The sequence below is a fragment of the Homarus americanus genome, unplaced genomic scaffold, assembly GCF_018991925.1.
Source record: "Homarus americanus isolate GMGI-L3 unplaced genomic scaffold, GMGI_Hamer_2.0 scaffold32929, whole genome shotgun sequence".
NCBI classification, from domain to species: domain Eukaryota; kingdom Metazoa; phylum Arthropoda; class Malacostraca; order Decapoda; family Nephropidae; genus Homarus; species Homarus americanus.
Genome location: NW_024737097.1, coordinates 7,835,055 through 7,858,704, shown reverse-complemented (window position 1 = coordinate 7,858,704; position 23,650 = coordinate 7,835,055). Strand labels below are relative to the sequence as shown.

The 23,650-nt window shown below is 45.0% G+C and overlaps 1 protein-coding gene across 1 annotated transcript in view; it reads left to right on the top strand.

Moving 5' to 3' along the window:
- The window catches only part of LOC121873375 (proline-rich protein 36-like), a 60,875-nt gene that overhangs the window by 9,006 nt on the left and 28,219 nt on the right, over positions 1 to 23,650 (top strand). Inside the window, exons 3-5 of the mRNA XM_042376928.1 lie at positions 5,300 to 5,456; positions 6,025 to 6,112; positions 6,234 to 6,419. Of these exons, the coding sequence (XP_042232862.1) occupies positions 5,300 to 5,456; positions 6,025 to 6,112; positions 6,234 to 6,419 (431 nt within the window). The remainder of the gene's footprint in view (positions 1 to 5,299; positions 5,457 to 6,024; positions 6,113 to 6,233; positions 6,420 to 23,650) is intronic.

The window sequence follows — 23,650 nt, the reverse complement described above, 5'->3', positions numbered from 1 at the left end:
AGGCACCCTCCCAGGCACCCTTCTTGGCACCTTCAAGGCACCTTTCCTGACACCCTCCTAGACACCCTTCCAGACACCTTCTCAAGCACCCTCCCAGGCACCCTTCCAGACAACTCCAAGGCCCCTTTCCAGGCACCCTCCCTGATACCCTCCCAGGCACCCTCCCAGGCGCCCTTCCTTATACCTCCCAAGCACCCTTCCTGACACCTTCCTAGGCAGCCTTCCTGACACCCTTCCTGACACCCTCCAAGGCACCCTTTGTGACACCCAGTCATCTATAGGCACCGTCGGGGGTGGTCACACCCTCTCGCTCCTCTGACCTGACCTGGCTTCTAGCACCGTATGAAGCTTGGTACAGGTATGAGAAGTTACCTTGTGTGCCTTAGTTATCTCGGTACCTCGACGCTATAAATGTGGACTGTATAAGTACCATAACCAAGCTGTATAGAGGAAAATACAGTGTGACGTTGTGACACAGTGAAGATTTTTAGATTTTTTTTTTTAGATTGCCCACGAGGGGGCTACTTTATTGGGCATCCCCTTACATCCTGTGCAAGGTGAAGCGCAGAAGCGTTTACAGTGTCTAACTGGGAAGCATGCGGAGTTCACGCTTGCCTTTATGACTCGTGCATTAAGGGCGTAAAGGCTTGAAGGGTCATGGGTTTTGTCAGCAAGTTACATAAAGTGACATAATGATGAGTGTGTGGGAAATTCCCGGTACAATTTATCTGTTTATGGCAAAGTGTGGCAGGTCCCTAATAATGTCAAGTGCCAGGCCTGTCACTAAGAGGAGGGATATCTGGTCAGGGAGGGAAGAGGTGTTGGTAACGGCTGGGGACCTGTAGGAGGTTATAGGGCAAATGAGGATGTGGTGAAAGAGGGTGTCAGAGTCGGTTGACCACAAAGTTTACAAACAGTGTGGCCAGGCGTGGCGAAGTACAGTGGGGGTGGTGGAGGTGATATGGTGTGGTGGGGCAGGTACAGTAGGGGTGGAGAGGCACATAGGCATTGACAACATTGAGGGACATACCTTTTAGTGTAATTGTGATGGTGTGTGCGTCGACATGTCGGTGGGGTACAGGTAGCCGGGGGTGGTGTCCTCAGGTCCAGGTAGCCCTGGTGGAGACAGCTCAGACACAGGAGTGGGCGCGGCTTGCGGTGGGTGGACAGGTTGAGACACCACATGTCGTGAAGATGAGGCAGGACTTCGCCCCAGAGGCAGCAGGACACACCAGGGTAGGCCCGGTAGGCGCCACACCAGTAGTGAAGGCCGTCGGCGGTGGAGTAGGCCGTGAGCAGGGGGGGCTCACAGGGGGACTACCAGCTTGTGTCAAACCAGAAGAGAGGAGTGACTGGGTGGCAACAGAGGGCAAGAGAAGGTCGGAGATGGTGGTACAGAGTATAACGAAGAGTTTTTCAATACGGTCGGTAAATTCTTGGAAGAGGATATGATCTGTGTCATGTCACATGCAAGCGGGTTGTGGGGGGGGGGGACCGGTGGGAGCACAATGCCTGACAGCGTCAGAGTAGAGACGGGGAGGAGGCCCAGTAGTAATTGAGTTAGGAGACGGCCGGGACTGCTGTGTTTCAGCCAGGTGAGGCCAGGCAAGGGCAGGTGTTGTTCAAGAAGGAGGCATTGTTGTAGACAGAGGGGACGCAGAGGAAGGGGGCCCGGTAGACGGGATGGGCGGCGTTGTGGTAGACGGGGCCTTCGGGGAGGTTTTTCTCCTTGGACAGACGGGCTATTAGGGCATTGCCGTGAGTCAGCATTGTGCCGACCGTCACAGTTACAAAACCTGGGATCAACCACATAGCCCACACCGCCCCCATTAAGGTGGTCTTTGATTTACTGGGCACAGGCGGCGGAGTTATGGTTACGTGAACAGAAGCGACATCTAGAACGATCACATCGGCACTAGGCAGTGAAGGTGTGACCTCAATGAGAGCAAATAACACAAAATGCAGGTCCGGGGTGATAGGGTTCTGCATAAAGTGGAGGGAGGATTGGGTGGGCCTCCACAGTGGTTGGGCATTCCCTTCCCTTCCGCTTGGCAATGGCAGTAGCTTGTAGGGTGTTCCCCCGGTAATGTCGACGTAGACTGAATATACTAGAATTAAAGTTACGCGCATCTTCGATGTCAGCGTATAGGGGGAATCGCTTCACTAGGATGTGGCAACATTCATCAGCGACTATTGGGGGGGGGGGCACCAGGACAACCCTGTCAAAGCCAACAGTACTAAGTGTTTCATAGACCTCAGGAGTCTGACACTTGATAAAGTTCCGGTTTTTACCATGTCGGAATTGAATGTTGGGACCGTGTTGTCTGCAGTACTTCACCATCCAATAAAAGCGTTCCTCTACAGTTTTCAGTGAGTCCTTGGGGAAGTGAAGATTCAGCTTACTTGGCTGGTTGGCAGAGGGCAGGGTGATAGGGTCCGTGGCATTGGTGTTTCCTCTGCGGCTAGTGTTTCCATGGAAACATTACCGGCACTGTCATAATCACTGGGGTCTGACTCTTGAGGGGTGTTGGATTCAGTATGACCAGGCGAGTTGGCGATGGCATCCGTATCAGAAATGTCTGCGTCCATGAGAGAGCCTCTACTGGGTCGTTTATATCGACTCCCATGCTGGAAAAATCTTGCCGGCTGAGGGGACCTTTGTGGGACGATCAAGAAGTCAAGAGCACCTATGGGCACACGTCTGTCCCCTTATGTGGTCACGCCACTGCTGACAGTTTGTGTGCCATACACTACAGGACAACCAAACTTATGTTTTGCGCATTGTGAAGCAGAGTGTAATACTCAGTGACATCACATCAGTGTCAGTGAGCTATGACCGTGTGTAAAGTGGCATTAGTGAGTATAGTTTATTGATCAATATGACAGCTTCTGGCATCCACAGTGCCCATACACTTATGCCCAGCTTCCACGAACGTGGTACTGTAGTAAAAGCTCCTCGACCATAAGCAAATACGGTCAAGTTTTATCACTGCCCCCTGTCTGAGTCGACCGATGAAGACTCTGCTGATCACTCCTAGAACACTGTGTTATTGAATATTAGGTGTCCTTCCTAACACAGTCACGTGAAGGATTATCTTAACCGATAGGACAACAGCAGCAAAATTGTTGCCTGTATAACAAGTGAACTAACGTGTGGTTTGAGCACTGTGGTGTGTGTAGGTGCCCGCAAGGCGTACTACCCTATTGGTCACTCCCGGCCATGGGGTGAGGGCTTGTATAAACAAACTCCCAGCCTCATATAGTGCCAAGCTGGATAGTTATTTTAAAACTGAAATTGTCTTTGATACCGTATCTAACCAGAAAACCAGATACCATTGAGTAAGAACAAGTGTAATCAAAGTGTTTATAAACTGAGAATACTCCAGCTCCTCCCCCCCCCCTCCACTCCCCTCCCCTGTAGAAATACCAGGTCTGCCCTCACACTCCCTACCCTCGCACCGCTGATATGCTATAGATGTCAGTTTCCTTGTCCTGTGAGAGTGTTATGCCTCTCAACCACCTCTGACTTCCTAGGAGTGCCAAGCAGTCCTCAACCTTCTGACGCAGGCATATAGGTCGAGTCTTGTAACTCCACCATGTCTGAGTTAACTGGAGACCCAGCTACTCTCTCTAACCCTCCAGGGGCACTGAATTAGCCAGGTAACTATGGTGTTGACCTTGACACCAATGGAGAGGATGACTTTTAACTAGTTCATTCCAAGAACAAGCGGAAGGCCGAACAGGCAGAAAAACTTAGAGACCAACAACTACAACCTCAACCCCTCATGAGAGTAATATTAAACTTCACTGTAGGTACACCAACTGAAGTCAAGTATCGATGGTTTCACGATGCGGAAGATAAACACCCAAACGCTGAGGTTTAGTTCAGAGTCAGTACACAAGCCCATGTTCTGATTAGAAGCGACCCAGCAGTCATACAGGATCTCCTCACCAATAGCATAATGGGAATAACCATGGAACAACCATCCCAACCATCGAGCAAGAAATCCATCTTAATCATAGGGCTCGACCAGTACCAGACACCTACACTACTAGAAGCTCATCCCGCCATCAGAAGGACGAAGCGACTCAGGGGCAAGAACGCAGTCATAGCAGACTGGGTTGGTTCGGGGGACCCACCCAAGACCATTCGAGTCAGTGGTGCCTATCGGACTCTGAATGTAACTCGCTATGAGCCCCCTACCCGGAGATGTTACAACTGTCAACATGTGGCCATGTGGCCCGATTATGCCTTTCTACCAAGCCGTGGTGTGGACAACATGAAACACAGGGTTGCAGAAATACAGTTGCTCAAGGGGGACCCAGTCAACTGAGGTGTATTAAATGAAAAAGAGATGGAGTTCCTGTATGGCACCCTGGCTGTCCTAGAGCTCCTACAACCCCTCAGCACCCAGACCCACCACCCAGGCAGGTCTCAAGAAACACTACTGCTGCTAGGGTACTCCCTACAAGCCAAACCCTGGCCGGCCGTGACTACCAAAGCTCTAGGATCATCACCAGCCGTCAACGTAGATCAGCATGGGGCAACACAGACGTACTTACACAACAAGGAGCTGCCAACACACCCCGTAAAATCGCTCAAAATGAAGAGATCAATGATTTGAAAAATTAAATTAAAGAAATCAAAGCTCAATTTGCAGCTCAAAATTATATGTTAAAGAGCAGCAGATATAGAAAGATTTCAACCAGATATGGAAATTCAAGATCCACTAGTGTCCACGCAGAGGAAAACAGTGATACTGGTAACAGTTTTACCGATGCCTCTGTGGACATAGTCAGTGAAGATGAACAAACACAAACAGAAAATGGTGGTGATGTAGTGTAACGAAAGTGTATTGATGTTTGCTACTCAAATAGATCAACTGGTGAGCAGTACATGCTCCAAGAATGTTTAAAAAAATATTAAAAAGTCCCTTGCCTGCAGAAAGGACAAGCAGCATGGAAAAAAAAGCAATATCATACAGTGCCTTCTGCTTCTTTCCAAATATAGTACATAATGACCATTGTTAATGCCAGACAGATATATAGAGAGGTGAAGGTGGTGAGTTGGACCATTTCATCCCTTAGAAAAAGATACCCTGACCTCCACCACAAAGTTGTGACTGAGGACATCGATATTGTGTGTCTGCAGGAGTGTGTCACACCTAATGGTAAGCCCCCACCCAGTCTCACCAATTATGTGTATGATGATCCTAGTTCTACCCACACATGTTTGATGTATGTTAAGAATTCACTACCACATGTACGTCTTTTATCCAAAAAGACTACCAACTTTCAGTACCAGGGGATCACTATCCACCTGGGTAACTCCACACTCAACGTGTTAAATGCCCATGCTCCCTTAGATCAGCTTCAATATATAGATCTCCCAGACTTTGTACACATTGAATCCACTGTCGTAATTGGTGAACTGAATACTATGCACAAGAAATTAGGTGACTCCACCACTAACACCAATGGCAGGAGACTTATCTCACTTCTCAGCACAGATGAAGATGCCCAAATTATAAGTAATAATGAACCAACACACATCCATGGCGGGGCTCCAGACAAGTGTATTGGTTTTATTCTGTCATACACAACTCATAGCTCTGATGTTGTCACTGATCTTATGTCTGACTACAACCAAATCCAAACTAGTATACATGTAGCCAATGACACCCCCACTGGCGGTAAACTCAGCAGACGTAGACTCACAGTCAAGCAAGAACAAGAACTCCCAGTTCATAAACTTCAGCCATGACTGGTACAAGGATTACAAGCCTGACAACTACCAAAGTCTCCATGGTGATCTGATAGATAGGATTTATACATACTTCACCAACAATACCTCCACCAAAAAAAAAAAAAAGAAGGAGAAAACGTGGTCAGTAACCTGAGAACAGGCAACAGCAGTGCTATGATGACCCCAAACTGAAAAAAAAACCCTCAGGGCTAGAGTCAGGAGGGTGGGCAAGGGTTTCAAACAAATTAGTACACCTCAAATATTACAATTGTATGAAGGTTCCCTTGCTGCTGCCAGGGAACGTGTTATCGAACTCAGACAAAATGCCTGGGAAACATATGGGAAAGGTATGATCACATGGGAAAGGTATGATCACAATCAGAGGTAAAAACAGTAGACACGTCTCCCATCCAAACCCTCTGCAAAAATCGAATGAACCAATAACAACGTGGGCTCATGTCTCTAGCTATGACATATTACCAACTAGGACTCGAGAACTCCTTGGTGCTAAGTCTATAGAGAGAAGTAATCTCATTAACTTTATGCCGGGTAAACAGCACGACGAGTGTGATGTTCCATATACTGAGTGGGAACTTGACGCCACCCTCGCCAGCGGTAGGTCTACTGCCCCTGGAGAGGATGTAGTCACCTACCATATCGTTAAACTACTAAGGCGTGTGCCGGGCAATCCATTATTGGCATTGTACAATATGAGTCATGACGAGGGCCAACTACCCACATCATGGACCAGCAGTATTGTTGTACCAATACCGAAACCAGGACAGCCTGTGTAAAACCTTTGAGAGGATGGTTCTTGGCAGACTCTTACATAGAATGAGAGAACACATGTCTCCTAACATAAATGGCTTCACCCATGGTAAAGGTGTACATAATTGCATCACCACATTCTTAACTGTGCATGGTGATGAAAGGCACAGATACACCACATTTCTTGACCTAAAAGCTGCAATTGATATTGCCAATAGGTAACTTATATTGTACGAACTAGTCAAAATGGATATAGCATGTCGACTTACCATGATGAGATGTATCAAATGAAATATATATATGGAGCAAGCAAAAAGATCACTAGATTACAAGATGTCGTAAACGCTAGACTAAGGTCAGGATATAAGTACCTCTGGCAGCATGTCCCTCAAGCAGATGTGAACAAGACTAAATGTGAAGTGTGTGGCCAGACATATAGCCACACACTCGAGCACTACGTCCTCGACTGTGTGAAGATAGAACCTTTTAGGGACAGGTCCAAGCACACTGTGTGTGAAATAGCACAACACTTTATCTCTAATGGCAAGATAGCCGACTTATTAAGATTGTATCCACGTTCTTGCACTTAGTAGCTATATCAGTTCCCATGTTATAGAACCAAACACACAATGTGCTTGAATACCTCTCATGCAAATGTGAATAACATAGTGTGCGGCCAGACATACGAGTACTGCCTCACACTCCTGCACTCACGCAGTTGTGAATAAGTTACCCTCTACGTATAGAACTAAACAAAGAATTTATTTGCAGTACTGTTTAACATTCAATGCCATAATATCCAGACACCACGGGGGTTAGTTATACTGACCCTTTGTGAACTCTACTCTGTAATCCTTTTGCGCTACTGCCCACAGGATAAGTATGCGGTGCACAATAAACTAGTCGCTGAAAGTGGCAAAATTAATTAATCCTAACACCTGCCAGGCACCCTTCCTGACACCCTCCCAGGTGTCCTTCCTGACACCCTTCCAGGCACCCTACCTGACACCCTCCCAGGCACCATTCCTGACACCCTCCCAGTCAATCTTCCTAACTTTCTCCCATTTACCCTTCCTGACACCCTCCCAGTTACCCTTCCTGACACCCTCCTAGGCACCCTTCCTGACACCCTCCCAGGCAACCTTCCTGGCACCCTCCCAGGCACCCTTCCTGACACCCTCCCAGGCACGCTTCCTGATACCCTCCCATGCACCCTTCCTGAGACCCCTTCCTGACACCCTTTCCTGACACCCTCTCCGGTATCCTCCCAGGGAACCTCTCTGGCACCCTTCCTGACACCCCCCTAGACACCCCTCCTGGCACACTCCCAATTACCCTCCCGGATACCATCCCTGGCACCCTCCCTGGCACCATTCCTGGTACCCTCCCTTGCATCCTCCTTGGAATTATTCCTGGCATTCTCCTTGGTACCCTCCCAGGCACCTTCCCTGGCACCTTTCCTGGCACCCTAACCTGGCACCCTCACTTGCATCCTCCCAGGTATCATTCCTGGCATTCTCCCTGGTATCCGCCCTGGCACCCTTCCTGGCACCCTCCCTTGCCTCCTCCCTGGTACCCGCCCTGGCACCATCCTTGGCACCCTTCCTGGCACCTGTCGTCGGGTGTAGCGTCGATGCAGTGACTTACACGACTACACTGTCAGTGATGAGTCGCAAGGCTGTGTTTGTGTGTAGTATTTCCTGGCGTGGAAATATTTACCTGATATATCATAAATTTATATAACTTGGTGTAAAAATAGTTACCTAATATATTGTCAATTACTTTTTTGTTTATGCGTATTAGTTATTGAGTATGTTGGTTTTAATTGATTTTCTTTCTACCTTAATAAAACTGGTGAACTGTTTGGTAAATTTGTGTTATATTGGTTTAATTTACTTATTTAAAGAGTCAGTTTCTTGCCATCATCATCATCCTTTCTCTTCAGTGTTGCCTTAAATCACCATGGCCAATGTTAAAAAAATTCGTAATCATTAATTACCAAGTTATTTGGGGTAAATCTGGGTAAATATAAATTACAAAATATTCAACTATTCTCTTAAATTTCTTCATTATACAACATTAAAAAGTTCATCAGTATATAAAATTTAAATATTGTCAACGATACAAAGGCTGTTTTTTCGAGTGCTTGAGATAATGATGCATCTTTTTTCTGGGTTCTGTCGCTTATAATCTTTGATTATTGATGGATTAATGTAATTGATAATCTTATTGCGCTCTTAAAGACCTTAGTTTTGAAGCGAAATAAAAATATAAAATGAACGTTTTTTTAGGACTATTGAGAAGTTTCGACTGACGAGGGAGGCCGGTATGTACTAACACTGTTTACATTATATATATGTAAACTAAAACGACTCACTCCACCGTATGTTAACATCATTTACATAACTTAGCGTATAAAAAGATATAGACAACTATGAATATAATAATATGTAGTCTTTCACATAACTCGGGTAAGCAATAAGGCTAACAGATGTACAGCCATAGCATGTACTGTATATATGGAGGTGTCAACACAACACAGTTAAGATACGCAATTGTTGGAGCTCTTGCCAGGTATGTGTGTGTGTGTGTGTGTGTGTGTGTGTGTGTGTGTGTCAGTCGTGGGGAATCTCTGGCAAGTTTCCATGAGAGTATTTTTACCCCAACTATATCCGTTTAGCTTTTAATCCTCTTTACTATTTATAGTACACGGTAGATACTATTTTGGCTATGGTGCACCTGTTCTACCTGACTAATTGGTGTTAGTAGGTGAGTGCGTTTACCTTAGCGTGTAGGTGGATGACTGGGTGTAGGTGGGTATATTTCAGTAGGTGGGGGTAGTTTAGTGGGTAGGTGTAGGTTGGTGTGAGTGTATTTCAGTATGTGTAGGCGGGTGTACTATGGGGGTAGTTTAGTATGCTTGGCGTAGGCGTGGATGTGTTGTAGGAGGCTGTCACATCCACATCCATAATGTACGTACAGATATATATATATACATAGCTATAAAACCATGTAAGTGCAATGTACGTGGGTGTATGAGCCACGCACGAAGACCCAGACAAGTGACGCTACAAATATTCAAACCTTGTTAATATAGTCATCATAATTGTACACTTAATACGTCCGCAGATAGTGGGGAGCGAATTGTGTAGTGTATGTATTCACACCAGCCTTCCCACAACACACTGCCAGTTGTTAGGTGTTGAGGAAAAAAATTAGTCCCTGAGAGTCTGGTAAAGTTCGAGAGTACGTGACTAGTCCTCGTAATGACACACACACACACACCCACACTACTTTGCTGTCACTCGGAATCGAGTATGACGATCATCCAGCTATGATACAATGATATGAGATATTAAGTTTGTCACCTAGGTTGGTGAGTTTTGAGATGACTAGAGAGGCCGATACGGGACCTGCAGGGTCGTCCACATTCGTTGCACGTGTGGAGGGCTGCATCTAGTGCGGGAGGGGGGGGGGTGGCGGCGTCTATCCGGCGTTGGCGCTTGTCTGCCTCGGTTTACAGTCGGGCTAACTCGAAAGTATTGACACCTTCTCGTGTGGTGCTCCTCCAAACGTTATGATGTGGAGTAATAGATTTGGCACTTAATCAGGTTTGTCTTAACACTATCCTTATACCTTTTCAATTGCCCGACGGCGTTACGTTTACTATTCGTTAGGTGACTGTAAAGAAGCTGCTTTGGTAGTCTACTGTCGTCCATGTGGGCAACATGGCCAGTCCAGCGTAGTTGTTCATGGATAATGGTAGCCTCGATGCTCATACAGTTGGTGTCAGCAAGAATACTGGCAGTTGTTCTCTTGCCTTCCAAACAAACTCGGAGGATGGAACGTAGAATACGTTGGTGAAAGTTTTCAAGTGCCTTGAGGTGCCTCCTGTATGTGACCCATGTCTCACTGCCATTTAGCAGGGTGGGGAGGACCACTGCTCGATATACGTGCAGCTTTGTAGATAATTTCAGCTCCCTACAGCTGAAGACACGGTTTCGGAGTCTGTCAAAGGCTGGAGATGCACATTTGATCCGATGCTGAAGCGCTTCATCAATGTCTGCGGTGGTGGACAGGTGGGAGCCGAGATACCGAAAGTGGGTAACTTTAGAGAGGGTAGTACCGTTAAGCAGGATGGATGGTGGAGGTGTGTCTGAACCAGGGGCAGATTGAAAGAGAATCTGAATCTTACGTACTGTACATTCACCTCAAGGCCGAAGTGTACATCCGCATCTGCGTATGTGTTCAGGATCTCCTGTAGTTCGTGGTTACTGTGAGGAACAAGGGTGAGGTCGTCTGCATACTGAAGTTCAGCACACACACACACACACACACACACACACACATACACACACACACACACACACACACACACACACACACACACACACACACACACACACACACACACACAAATTTGGAAACTTTTAGTCAAAACATATTATCGTTACGTACCGTTCAAGGAAAAGCAATTAGGACTCTGCTTTCCGTCCACGAAAGCTTCCTTTAGTAGGTCCATGCGTGCGTCCGTGCGTCTTTACTACTTGGTTTACCTGTGTAGACTACCTTATTACTGATTAGTTTACCTGTGTAGTCTACCTTACTTCTGATTAGTTTAACTGAGTAGACCACCTTAGTACTGATTAGTTTACCTATGTAGAGAGAAAGATCTCACGACAGGTGTAGACAAGTGATAATTCGGTACCCTGGCTTAGGACTGTACTATACTGACCTGTGTTTGTGGGATTTATTCAATGTTTTATTTCTTGATGAACCAAAAAAGAGTTTGTATAGTGATTTCTTTATTTTGTTATTCAAATAGAATTATTATTATTATTATTATTATTATTATTATTATTATTATTATTATTATTATTATTATTATTATTATTATTATTATTATTATTATTATTATTATTATTATTATTATTATTATTATTATTATTATTATTATTATTATTATTATTATTATTATTATTATTATTATTATTATTATTATTATTATTATTATTATTATTATTATTATTATTATTATTATTAATATTATTATTATTAATATTATTATTATTATTACACACACACACACACACACACACACACACACACAAAGCCAAACAGACAAACACACAGACAGATACACACACACACGCACACCCAGACTCACGTACACATATTGCCTTTCTCGACCAAGAAGTGTGTGGCAGGTGACTCAATGGGGGGAAGGGGGGTGACATTCTTGGCACATGAAGGTGACGGCCGTAGCGACGAACATTTCTGTTACTGTTGGCGCTGGAGGTACTGTTGGTGTTGGTGGTACTGTTGGTTTTACTGTTGATGTTGGTGGTACTGTTGGTGGTACTGTTGGTGTTGGTGGTACTGTTGGTTTAACTGATGGTGTTGGTGGTACTGTTGGTGTTACTGTTGGTGTTAATTGGTACTGTTGGTTTTTACTGTTGGTGTTGGTGGTACTGTTGGGTATTACTGTTGGTGTTGGTGGTACTGTTGGTGTTACTGTTGGTGTTAGTGGTACTGTTGGTGTCCCTGTTGGTGTTGGTGGTACTGTTGGTGTTACTGTTGGTGTTGGTGGTACTGTTGTTGTTGTTGGTGGGTACTGTTGGTGCTACTGTTGGTGTTGGTGGTACTTTATTTGTGTTACTGTGGATTAATTGGTACTTTTTAGCGTTACTGTTGGTGTTGGTGGTACTGTTTGTGTTACTGTTGGAGTTGGTGCTACTGCTGGTGTTACTGTTGGTGTTGGTGGTACTGTTGGTTTTATTGTTGGGTTAATTGGTACTGTTGGTGTTACTGTTGGTGTTGGTGGTACTGTTTGTGTTACTTTTGGTGTTGGTGGTACTGTTGGTGTTACTGTTGGTGTTACTGTTGGTGTTGTTGGTGTTGGTGGTACTGTTGGTGCTACTGTTGGTGTTGGTGGTACTGTTGGTGTTACTGTTGGTGTTGGTGGTGCTGTTGGTGTTACTGTTGGTGCTACTCTTGGTGTTGGTGGTACTGTTTGTGTTACTGTTGGTGTTGGTGGTGCTTTTGGTGTTACTGTTGGTGGTACTGTTGGTGCTACTGTAAGTCCAGAGATCCTACTCACTGCACCATGAAGGTTCCAAGTGTTCCCTGAAGAAAGCAGTGATGGGTAGGGAAACACCGGGTAACACTGAAGTCCATTTATTAACGGATAGGAGAAATACAAGTGGTGACTAGCGTGTGCCATGCACGGCCCACAGAGACAGACTGAGACTGCCTTGCCATATGGCAGCCTCGGGGCAATGTTGCCACATAACACGTGCAGTGTTGCCACGTAATTATATACATAGATGCTACTCGGCGCAGTAGCTTATATACAAGGTTGCTACTCGGCACAGTAGCTTAGATATATAACCTACAGTATATATGAGCAATAGGGGTTGGGTGTAAATGGGACTGCCCAGTATGGGCCAATAGGCCTGTTGCAGTTTCCTCCATTCATATGTTCTTATGTATATATATATATATATATATATATATATATATATATATATATATATATATATATATATATATATATATATATATATATATATATATATATATATATATATATATATATATATATGTACACATATCTAATCTACTCACATCATATAAATACAGATATATATTCACACCACATAAGTGCATAAATCTATTCACGATAAATAAGTACATACATCTACTCACATCACATAAGTACATCTACCCACATCGCATAAGTACACATATAGACTTTTGACTAATACATGGCGTCATCAAGCTAAGGATCAGGTAGGTAAGACAAGTCCAGATGTATTAACAATTATTCCAAGTTGTAATTGTGGCGTGATGGGGGAAGTAAGCGATCGGTCAGCGGCTATACATATGTATGAATGTTTGATGTTGTGACGTTTTGGCGGGTGTTTTGAGGTGTTGCGAGGTGTTGGCGGGTGTTTTGAGGTGCTGTGAGGTGTTGGAGGGTGTTGTAAGGTGCTCTGAGGTAATGAGAAGTATTATAAGGTGTTGTGAGGTGTTGAATGTTGTTGTGAGGTGCTGTGAGGTATTGGAGGGTGTTGTAAGGTGCTGTGAGGTAATGAGAAGTATTATAAGGTGTTGTGAGGTGTTGATGGTTGTTGTGAGGTGTAGTGGGGTGTTGGAGAGTATTGTTAGGTGTTATATGGTGTTGTGTTGTGAGGTGTTGGAGGGTATTGTTAGGTGTTGTATGGTGTTGTGTTGTAAGGTGTTGTGAGGTGTTGAAGGTTGTTGTGAGGTGTAGTGGGGTGTTGGAGAGTATTGTTAGGTGTTGTATGGTGTTGTGTTGTAAGGTGTTGTGAGGTGTTGGAGGGTATTGTGAGGTGTAGTGGGGTGTTGGAGAGTATTGTTAGGTGTTGTATGGTGTTGTGTTGTGAGGTGTTGGAGGGTATTGTTAGGTGTTGTATGGTGTTGTGTTGTAAGGTGTTGTGAGGTGTTGGAGGGTATTGTTAGGTGTTGTATGGTGTTGTGTTGTAAGGTGTTGTGAGGTGTTGGAGGGTATTGTAATGCATTGTGAGGGGGGGTTGTGTGGTGTTGTAAGTTGTTGTGGATTTTTTGGAGGATGTTGACAGGTGCTGTAAGGTGTTGTGAGATGTTGGAGGGTGTTGCAGGTGTTGTGAGGCATTGTGAGGTATTATAAGGTGTTGTAACATGTTGTTAGGTAATGCCGGATGTTGTGAGGTGTTGTGAGGTGTTGACAGGTGTTGTGAAGTGCTTATGGGTGTTGTGAGGTAATTACTGGTGATGTGAGGCGTTGTGAGGTGCTTACAAGTGTTGTGTGGTGTTTTGAGGTGTTTACAGATGATGTAAGGTGTTTGCAGGTATTGTAAGGTGTTGTAGTGTGCTGTGAGGTGTAGCCGGATGTTTTAAGGTGTTGGGAGGTGTCGACAGGTGTTATGAGGTGTTGTGTGGTGTTGCAGGTGTTGCAGGTGTTGTGTGGTGTTGACAGGTGTTGTGAATTTTGTGAAGAATTATGAGGTGTTGTAGGGCATTTTAAGATGTTGTAAGGTGTTGTGAGGTTTTGTGAGGTGTTTGCAGATGTTGTGAAATGCTGTGAGGTGTTGGCGGATGTTGTAAGGTGTTGTGAGGTGTCAGCGGATGCTGTAAGGTGTTGTGAGGTGTCGGAGGATGTTGTAAGGGGTTGTGAGGTATTGACAGGTGTTGTAAAGTGTCTAGATCATAACCATAGACTACTTCAGCCAATCGTGACATCTGTCGCTAAGGTGTCAGGTGTTCCCGAAGGAGAAGTGCCACGCCCACCTGCAGTGTCCCTTAGGCACCACCTTCACCTTGAGGAAGAAAGAGTGCCCCACCTTACATACGAGACTTATCCAGGATGGGGTAATAAATACGTATTTTTATTTGTATTTGTAAAGAAAGAAAAATTGGTATTTGTATTTAATTTGTATGTGATACTTTTATTTCCTTTATTTTATTCAAATACAGCCGAAATCCAATACCTATGAAAATTTGGTAAACTTACTGAAACTGGTTTTATTTTCCACCTTGCTTGAGATCCCAAAAAATTTAAAACGCCAACCGTCAGTCGAGAGTCGTCTAATATATGGGGTTAAATTCCTTGACAGTTATTGATTTTTTAACTGAACTTGGAAGTGTAGAAATTCGATGTCTACTTAACAAAATATAAGACAACACCAGGAACAAGACAGCCAGAACATTCAGACGGAAAAAGAAAGCAGAATATTGTGTCACATGACCCACATGTGGGTTCGTACTAGTACTGTAGTAAACAGTATATTGAAAATATTACAAATGTTCTAGAACTATACAGCAAGTGTTGGCAGCCTTTATTTGAGCTGTCATACAATGAACTGTTTTATTTTCTTATTACTATACTGTACTGCACTGAAAATTGCACTAGTGGTGACTAAGAATATTTAACATTTTAATTTAATCACATTACATGAAAATTCTGGTCAAATAATGTACCTGTATATTCGTAATTTGAATTTATATGTATTTAGAGGCTTATAATTGGTTTGTACTTGAAGCTTTATTTGTATTTTATTTGTATATGAGAGTTTCCAAAAATAAATACTCTATTTTTTCTACTGCATTATCGTATTTACATTTATAGATGTATTTGGACAGCGTATTTGACCCCATTCCTGACCTCAACAATCCCTTCCCACACATTTCCCTTCTGAGGTGCTTGTAGAGGAAGTGGATGCCTAGCCCACACACTGTGCTCCTCCTCACCTGTCGGAAAGGAGGCGCCTCGCTCACATGCCCTTCCTCCTCCTCCTCTTCCTACTCCTCACTCCATCACATGTGACTGGGGGCTTCAGCGTGCCGCTTGTCGTCAGGTGGGTGGTGAGAATATGCGGATGCATTGCCAAGCTCCTGCAGACTGTAGATTCCGTCTGAGTGACAAATATAAACGGATGTTTTCCTCTCAGAAACTGGGTATATGACAGCCTCGGTTAATTTTAGTTACCAGACACCTAGCGTTACGTGAGGAGGTATGTTTTGCGCTGTAGAAGGTCACCTGAAAAATAGGCACCTTGTTTAACTTGAGCAATAAATACCCTAGCGTTAACCTAACCTAACCTAACCTAACCTAACCTAACCTAACCTAACCTGACCTAACCTAACCTAACCTAACCTAACCTAACCTGACCTAACCTAACCTAACCTAACCTAATTTAATATAACCTAACCTACAGTAGTCCCACCCAGGTAGTGTTTACGGTGTTTAATCATCAAGTGAAACAACCTGGGATGTCTAATCTTCAGGTGATCCACTGTACGTAGTGTAGAAATTTAAAATGGCTGTATACTTGGCGCATTTACCAAATTAACGACAGAGAGAGAGAGAGAGAGTGTGTGTGTGTGTGTGTGTGTGTGTGTGTGTGTGTGTGTGTGTGTGTGTGTGTGTGCAGGGTGGTGTAATGCGTTTAGTGTAGCAGCATTATGTTAGTATTAAGGTGCTCACACTGCTTGTTTCCTCTCGCTTTCAGCTCCCGCCCTCGAGGCGAACAGGGAAGCAGTCCTCCCCTGCCAGTACACAGCCTCTTCATCATCAAGATTCCTGCTGTGCCCCCTCGTGGCAACACACGATAATTGGGTACCTCGTGGGCCCAAACTAGACCAGCAGGGGATATCGAAATAGCAGTGGGCCCCATAGCATATGCCCACTGGCATGTGGACACGTTCTGGCGCCTACCAACCACTGCCCCGCTGCCTTGCGGGTTAACCTTGGTAGGTACAAGGCTACAGGGGTAAACCCCAAACGAAAAATCTGCTGTGGAGCCCTTCAACAAGCAGACACACTTACAGAGTTCTAGTAAGACCCCAACGGCAGTACAGGCGGAAGAGGTGACCACCATGGGAACCCAACGACTACACCAGCGGATAAGCAATGCAAGATGGACAGGCTAATAAGGCGCAGACCAACAAACTGGCCTATCGGCAGTCCATTGTAACTCTCCTTCTCCACAGTCGTTGCAACACTTGTACCACTGGATCAGGAAAAGGGAAAGCCAAGATGTGTGGTTGCAGCCTGCTCTCCTGCCTCACCACATAATTCGACTCACACACATCATACTTCTCATCATACTTCTCAGCATCATCAAAACCCTCATACCCCAAAAGTCCTATGGCGCCGGCGAGTGGCGACGGGGACACGCAAAGATGACTGCCGTGAGTCTCTTGTCACAACTTTGTACATATACAGCATATATAAGATGGTCGTATATGCACTGGGATCTAGGCAGCAGTGCAATTTGGTCCTGTTTGTGCGACTGAGTAGCCCTTTCGAAGAGCCACTCTGCTCACACCCACATGGATAGGGGGCTAGAAAAGGTGCCCAAAATATAGCCTGCCTAAAGAACCAACCTGAATGGGCAGCTGCCTCCAGTAAGATCATCCTTATGTAGTCGAAAGCAAAATCATAATCACAGATTAAAACAAAAACAAACTATACAATGTCTCATGGTCACTGCATGGAATTCAGGACCTTTTTGGATACTGGCACAAATGACCATCCTGAAAAAAGAATCGTCCCTGTCGATTCACAGAATGGGGCTATACCTTTTTCTGGAAGGGTAAGCCTGCTGTGGAGAGAAACCGCATTTATGGAGTTGGCTTTGCCATCCGGCAATGCATCGTACATAGGTTAACTAAAATGCCTGTTGGGATAAACGAGCGCCTCATGACGCACAGAATCCCACTGAACCTCGTACGTCATGCCTTCTTCATCAGTGCATACGCCCCAACACTGGCTTAGACCACTGTGACACTGTTCATCAGCTGGTCAGAGCCAAGTTTTCACTTCACGTCGCCCCAAAACGGCAAAGGCAACAAGCCTCCAAAAAAGGTTTTAACACTAAGCTTCACATGCTTTCAGAGAACAGCTCGAACATGGGCTGATAAACAACCAGATAACAAAAAACCCAAATCCCAGTGCCAAATTGGGTATTCTCGACAGTCATGACAAAACCCTGCAGAGAGACCCTCCACCAGATCGAAAGAATACACCAGGAATGGTTTGATGAAAATAGTCCGGAAATCACCGTACTCGTCGATGACAAACATGCTGCTTTAACTGACTGGCATAATAACCCTCAGTCTCAGACCATATCTGATACCTTCCGCAAGAAGAGAGCAGCGGCCCAGCATGAACTTGGTAATCTAAAGAACGAATGGTTGAAAAATATAGCCTGTGAAATGCAAAATCTTGCAGATCGACACAAGATGTGCAAATTTTTCAATTTCACTAAAACTTTTTATGGGCCATTCACTCATGATGCAGCCCCCCTCCACTCATCTGACGGTAACTCCCTAATTAAAGATGAAGACGGCATCCCTTAGCGCTAGAAAGAGCACTACCATTCACTGCTCAACCGAAAAACCGATGTGGATGTCTTGACAACCCAGCAGGTCCCTCGACATCCGGAGCTGACCCACCTCAGCTATCTTCCATCCCTGGATGAGGTAACTATTACCATCAAACAGATGAAATATAACAAAGCCTCAGGGCCTGAAGGAATCCCACATGAGGTTTATAAAGCAGGAGGACTTCTCCTGGAGAATATATGGGAAAAGGACGAAATCCCCCAAGCTCTTAAAGATGCTTCCATTGTCAATATTTATAAGAACAAGGGAGACCTGTCAGGATCTCGCTGCTATCTGTAGCTGGCAAGATTATCGCCCGAGTCCTCCTAAATAGACTTCTTCCTGAGGCGGAGAACTTCCTCCCAGAATATCAATGTGGCCTTATGCCATCATGTGACACCACTGACACGATCTTTATTGCCCGCCAGATACTGGAAAAGTGCAGAGAACAGCGTAGTGACCTGTACATGGCCTTCATCGACCTAACCAAGGCCTTCGACTTGATCAAAAGGGAAGCCCTCTGGCGGAACCTCAGCCGTTTTGGCTGCCCACCAAAACTCATCACCATTTTGAGGCAACTCCACGATGGGATGAACAGCACCCAATCTGAGTTCTTCCCCATCTGAGCGGGGGTAAAACTAGGATGTGTACTAGCACCAACTGCACCAACTCTCTTTTCCACTTTCTTTGCTGTCTTCCTTACTCATGCCAGTGCCAATTTAGCCGGCTGGGTGGACCTCCAGTCCTGGAAAAGGGTCTCTTCATCATAAGACGACTACAGGCAAGGAACAAATGTGTCGGCAGTCTTCATTACTGAACTTCAGTATGCAGACGACCTCAGTTTTGTTGCTCTCACTGAACGCGACTTTCAGGAGATCATGAACACTTATGCAGATGTGTATGCACACTTGGGCCTTGAGGTGAATGTATATAAGACTCAGATTCTCGATCAACCTCCCCCTGGTTCAGCCACACCTCCACCACCCATCCAGCTTAACGGTGCTATCCTCACTAATGTTACCCATTTTCAGTATCTCGGCTCCTACCTGTCCACCATTGTGGACGTTGATGAAGGGATTCAACATCGGATTAGGTGTGCACACTCGGTACCCGTATCGTCAGCTGTAAGGAATTGAAATTATCTTCAAAGTTGTTTGTATATCGTGCAGTGGTCCTCTCCACCCTGTTATATGGCAGCGAGACATGGGTGACATGCAGGATTCATCCCAAGGCACTTGAAAGCTTTTACCAACGTAGTCTATGTTCCATCCTCTGAGTTCACTGGGAAGACAAGAGAACAAAAGCCAATATTCTCACTGACACCAACTGTAGGAACATCGAGGCTGCCACTATCCTTGAACAACTACGTTGGACTATCCATGTTACCCACATGGACGACAGTAGACCACAAAAGCAGCTACTTTATAGTCACCTAACGAATAGTAAACTTAACGCTGGCGGCTACTGAAAAGGTATAAGGATATTCTTAGGACAAGCCTAAAAAAAAGTGCCTAAGCGACCTCCTCACCTTGGAGACGATCACTCCACACCTTAACACGAGAAAATGTCAATACTTTGGAGTTAGCCCTATTGCATACTGAGGCAGACAAGCCCCAACGCCGGAAAGACCCCTCCCGCACTAGATGTAGCCCTCCACTCGTGCAACATCTATGGACGACCCTGCCGGTCCCGTATCGGTCTCTCGAGCCATCTTAGAGCTCACCAACGAAGGTGACATCCTTAAAAACTCATATCATTGTATCATAGCTTGATGATCGTCATACTTGAATCCGAGAGAGAGCAAAGTAGTAGTAGTAGTAGTAGTAGTGTGTGTGTGTGTGTGTGTGTGTACATTTCTTAAATATCATGTATCTAATATTTAACACACGAAAAAAAAGACTGTGTGCGAGAAGATGTAAACACATTTATTTAAGCATCTGGTGTCAACACACCAAATGCAACTAAGTTGCTCTCATAGTATCACACTTGATATAATACGCCTTTATACGTATTTCACATACATTAATCATCATATGCATTATTTATACAGGTGTAATTCAGTGCGCATACGCTATATATCATTCAGCTGACTTGTTCGGGTTGAGAAAGATATTTGTGTTTTGTTAACTAAGAGAGGAAACATAATATGTTATTGGTGGCTGTGGCATTGATCGTGGTGATGGTTGTTGTGATGGTGATGATAGTGATGGTGGTTGTGGTGGTGGTGATGGTGGTTGTGGTGGTGTTTATGATAATGATGATGGTTATTATATGATGATGGTGGTTGAGATAATGATGGTAGTTGTGATGGTGGTTGTTATGGTGGTTATGATAATGCTGGTGGTTATATTGGTGATAATGGTGATGTTAGTGATGGTGGTGGTGATTGCGATGGTAATTTGGTAATTGAGCTGGCGATGGTGGTTTTTGTGGTGGTGATGATGGTGGTTGTGGTCGTGATGATGGTGTTTGTAATAGTGATGGTGGTTCTTATTGTTCTGGAATATGAGAGAGAGAGAGAGAGAGAGAGAGAGAGAGAGAGAGAGAGAGAGAGAGAGAGAGAGAGAGAGAAAATGCCCCACCACCACACATCTCTCAAGGTATTATCTAAGAAACCAATAACGGATAGGTATTAGTCCAGTTAAGCCACCAGTGGACGCTCACATAACTTTTTTTTTTTCATTTATTGGGCACTCCCCTACATCCTTGTGTAAGGTGAAGCGCAGAAGCGTTTTACAGCGCCCAGCGCCCAACAGGGAAGCATGCTAAGTTCATGCTTGCCTTATGGGCGTAGAAGCCTGAAGAGTCGAGGGCGTAGAAGCCTAAAGAGTCAATGGTTTTTATGTCTAAGCAAGTTATTGGAAGTTCCAACAACTTGTCCCTGAATACGAATTCGCAACGTTGGACTTACAGCAGGTACCTTACTTAGCTGCTAGGTGAACAGGGACCAAGGGGACTAGGAAGTGTCCAAACAACTTCAGCCGGCCCGGGAATCGAACCCGTGACATCTTGCTTGCGGGACAAAAACGGTTCCGCCCTACCACCAGCTCCCCCCCCTCCCTCCCCCGCTCATATAACCTGAGAAGGCTTACAGAACCTTGGGGGAGAGCTGAAAGAGACTGGTGTGAGCTGAGAGAGGAGAGAGACCTTATGTGAGCAGAGAGATGAAATATGCCTTATGTGAGCTGAGAGATGAGAGATAAATTATTTGAGGTGTGAGTGGTAATGAGGCTTGGTTTATGTGAGCTGTGAGTGTAGTGTGGCTTGGTTTATGTGAGCTGTGAGTGGTAGTGAGGCTTGGTTTATGTGAGCTGTGAGTGTAGTGTGGCTTGGTTTATGTGAGCTGTGAGTGTAGTGTGGCTTGGTTTATGTGAGCTGTGAGTGTAGTGTGGCTTGGTTTATGTGAGCTGTGAGTGTAGTGTGGCTTGGTTTATGTGAGCTGTGAGTGTAGTGTGGCTTGGTTTATGTGAGGTGTGAGTGTAGTGTGGCTTGGTTTATGTGAGCTGTGAGTGGTAGTGTGGCTTGGTTTATGTGAGCTGTGAGTGTAGTGTGGCTTGGTTTATGCGAACTGTGAGGGTAGAGGGTAGTGTGGGTTGGTTTATGCGAACTGTGAGGGTAGTGTAGCTTGGTTTATGTGAGGTGTGAGTGCTAGTGTGGCTTAGCTTATGCGAACTGTGGGGGTAGTGTGGCTTGGTTTGTGCGAACTGTGAGTGGTAGTGGGTTGGTTTGAGTGAGCTGAGAGTGCTAGTGATCAGAAAGTGCTAGGGGTGGTAGAGCTGAGAATAGTGAGTGGCGAGGTTTAAAAGAGCTGAGTTTGGTGGGTAGTGGTACTTAGCGGAATTGAGAGAGGAGGGTAGTGGCACCCATATAAGCTGAGGGAGGAGCGTAGCTGGGCTCAAGTGAGCTGAGAAACGGGGATAGTGGGACACAGGTGAGCTGAGAGAGGGGATTAGCGGGGTTCAGTTGAGCTGAGAGAAAGGGGTGGTGGGACCCAGGTGATCTGAGAGAGGCGGGCAGCGGAGCCCAGGTGAGCTGAGGGAGAAGAGGTGGCGCCTGGCCATCGATCGATAGGTTGGGAAGCTGAGCCGGGCGGTACTACTGACTCCCGGGAAGTGTGATGCACCTGTCGTACTTACTCGCTTATTCTAGAGAGTAAAGTAAAGACTGTTGCCTCATCTACTGTATGTTGCCTGTTACTTTATTTCTGTATGCCATTGTTGTGTTGTTACTCTCTCTCATGCAAAGTAAATCGGAGTGTCCACATCGTCACTTTGTTTCCTCCTCTATCCTAACCTGTTATTCGTCTCGCTTGTTACTATTTCTTACCCAACCCGGAAATAAAATTACCTTGGCAAAAATCGAATTACCCAAAAGAGTGAAAACTATTTCCTTCTTTTTGCCGGTACTTTAGTCTACAGTAGTTTACTCTGCTCTGAACCTAGTGTAAAGTTAACTTGGGAAAACTTCTTGCTTTACCGGTGACTGAAGTTGACATTTGAAAAGTCAAATCATCGCGTTCACCTTGTCGATTACATAATTTGGAAGTAATGCTCTTAATATATCTTTCTTGGTAGTTGCGTTGATATATATATATATATATATATATATATATATATATATATATATATATATATATATATATATATATATATATATATATATATATATAGAGAGAGAGAGAGAGAGAGAGAGAGAGAGAGAGAGAGAGAGAGAGAGATGACAGTAATTCAGGTGTCTAGGCGTGGCTCTCTCCCTTCCTGAGCGGCAACAATCCACCATTTTACTCCCGTCAATTGTCCTTAATTTTACAGATATTGTTTGCCTCCCCCCCCCCCCCACAGGGAGAAACTGATGAAATTCAATACACAAGCAAAGAGGAAACATTTGTTTTCTCACACAGCTTTCTGTAATTGGTTTACCTATTTTTATTCTATGGTAAAGTTCCCAGGTGTTGTTAGTACTTCATTATCGTCTTTGTTAACCGTAATGACTTTGATAGGAGGTGAGTGGTAGGACGCTGCCAGGAGGAGGAGGAAGAAGGAGAAAAAGAAGAAGAAGAAGAAGAAGAAGAAGAAGAAGAAGAAGAAGAGGAGACGAAGGACTAGGAGGAACTCTCTGCCATGGAGGTCCAGGGATCCTCCTCGCCTCTAAACCAACAAGCCTCTTCCTCCATTTTCCAAAAACGGCCACGCCCACACCTCCTATCTGGCCACACCTCCGGGCGGCGCAGCTCAGGGTGTGGCCGAC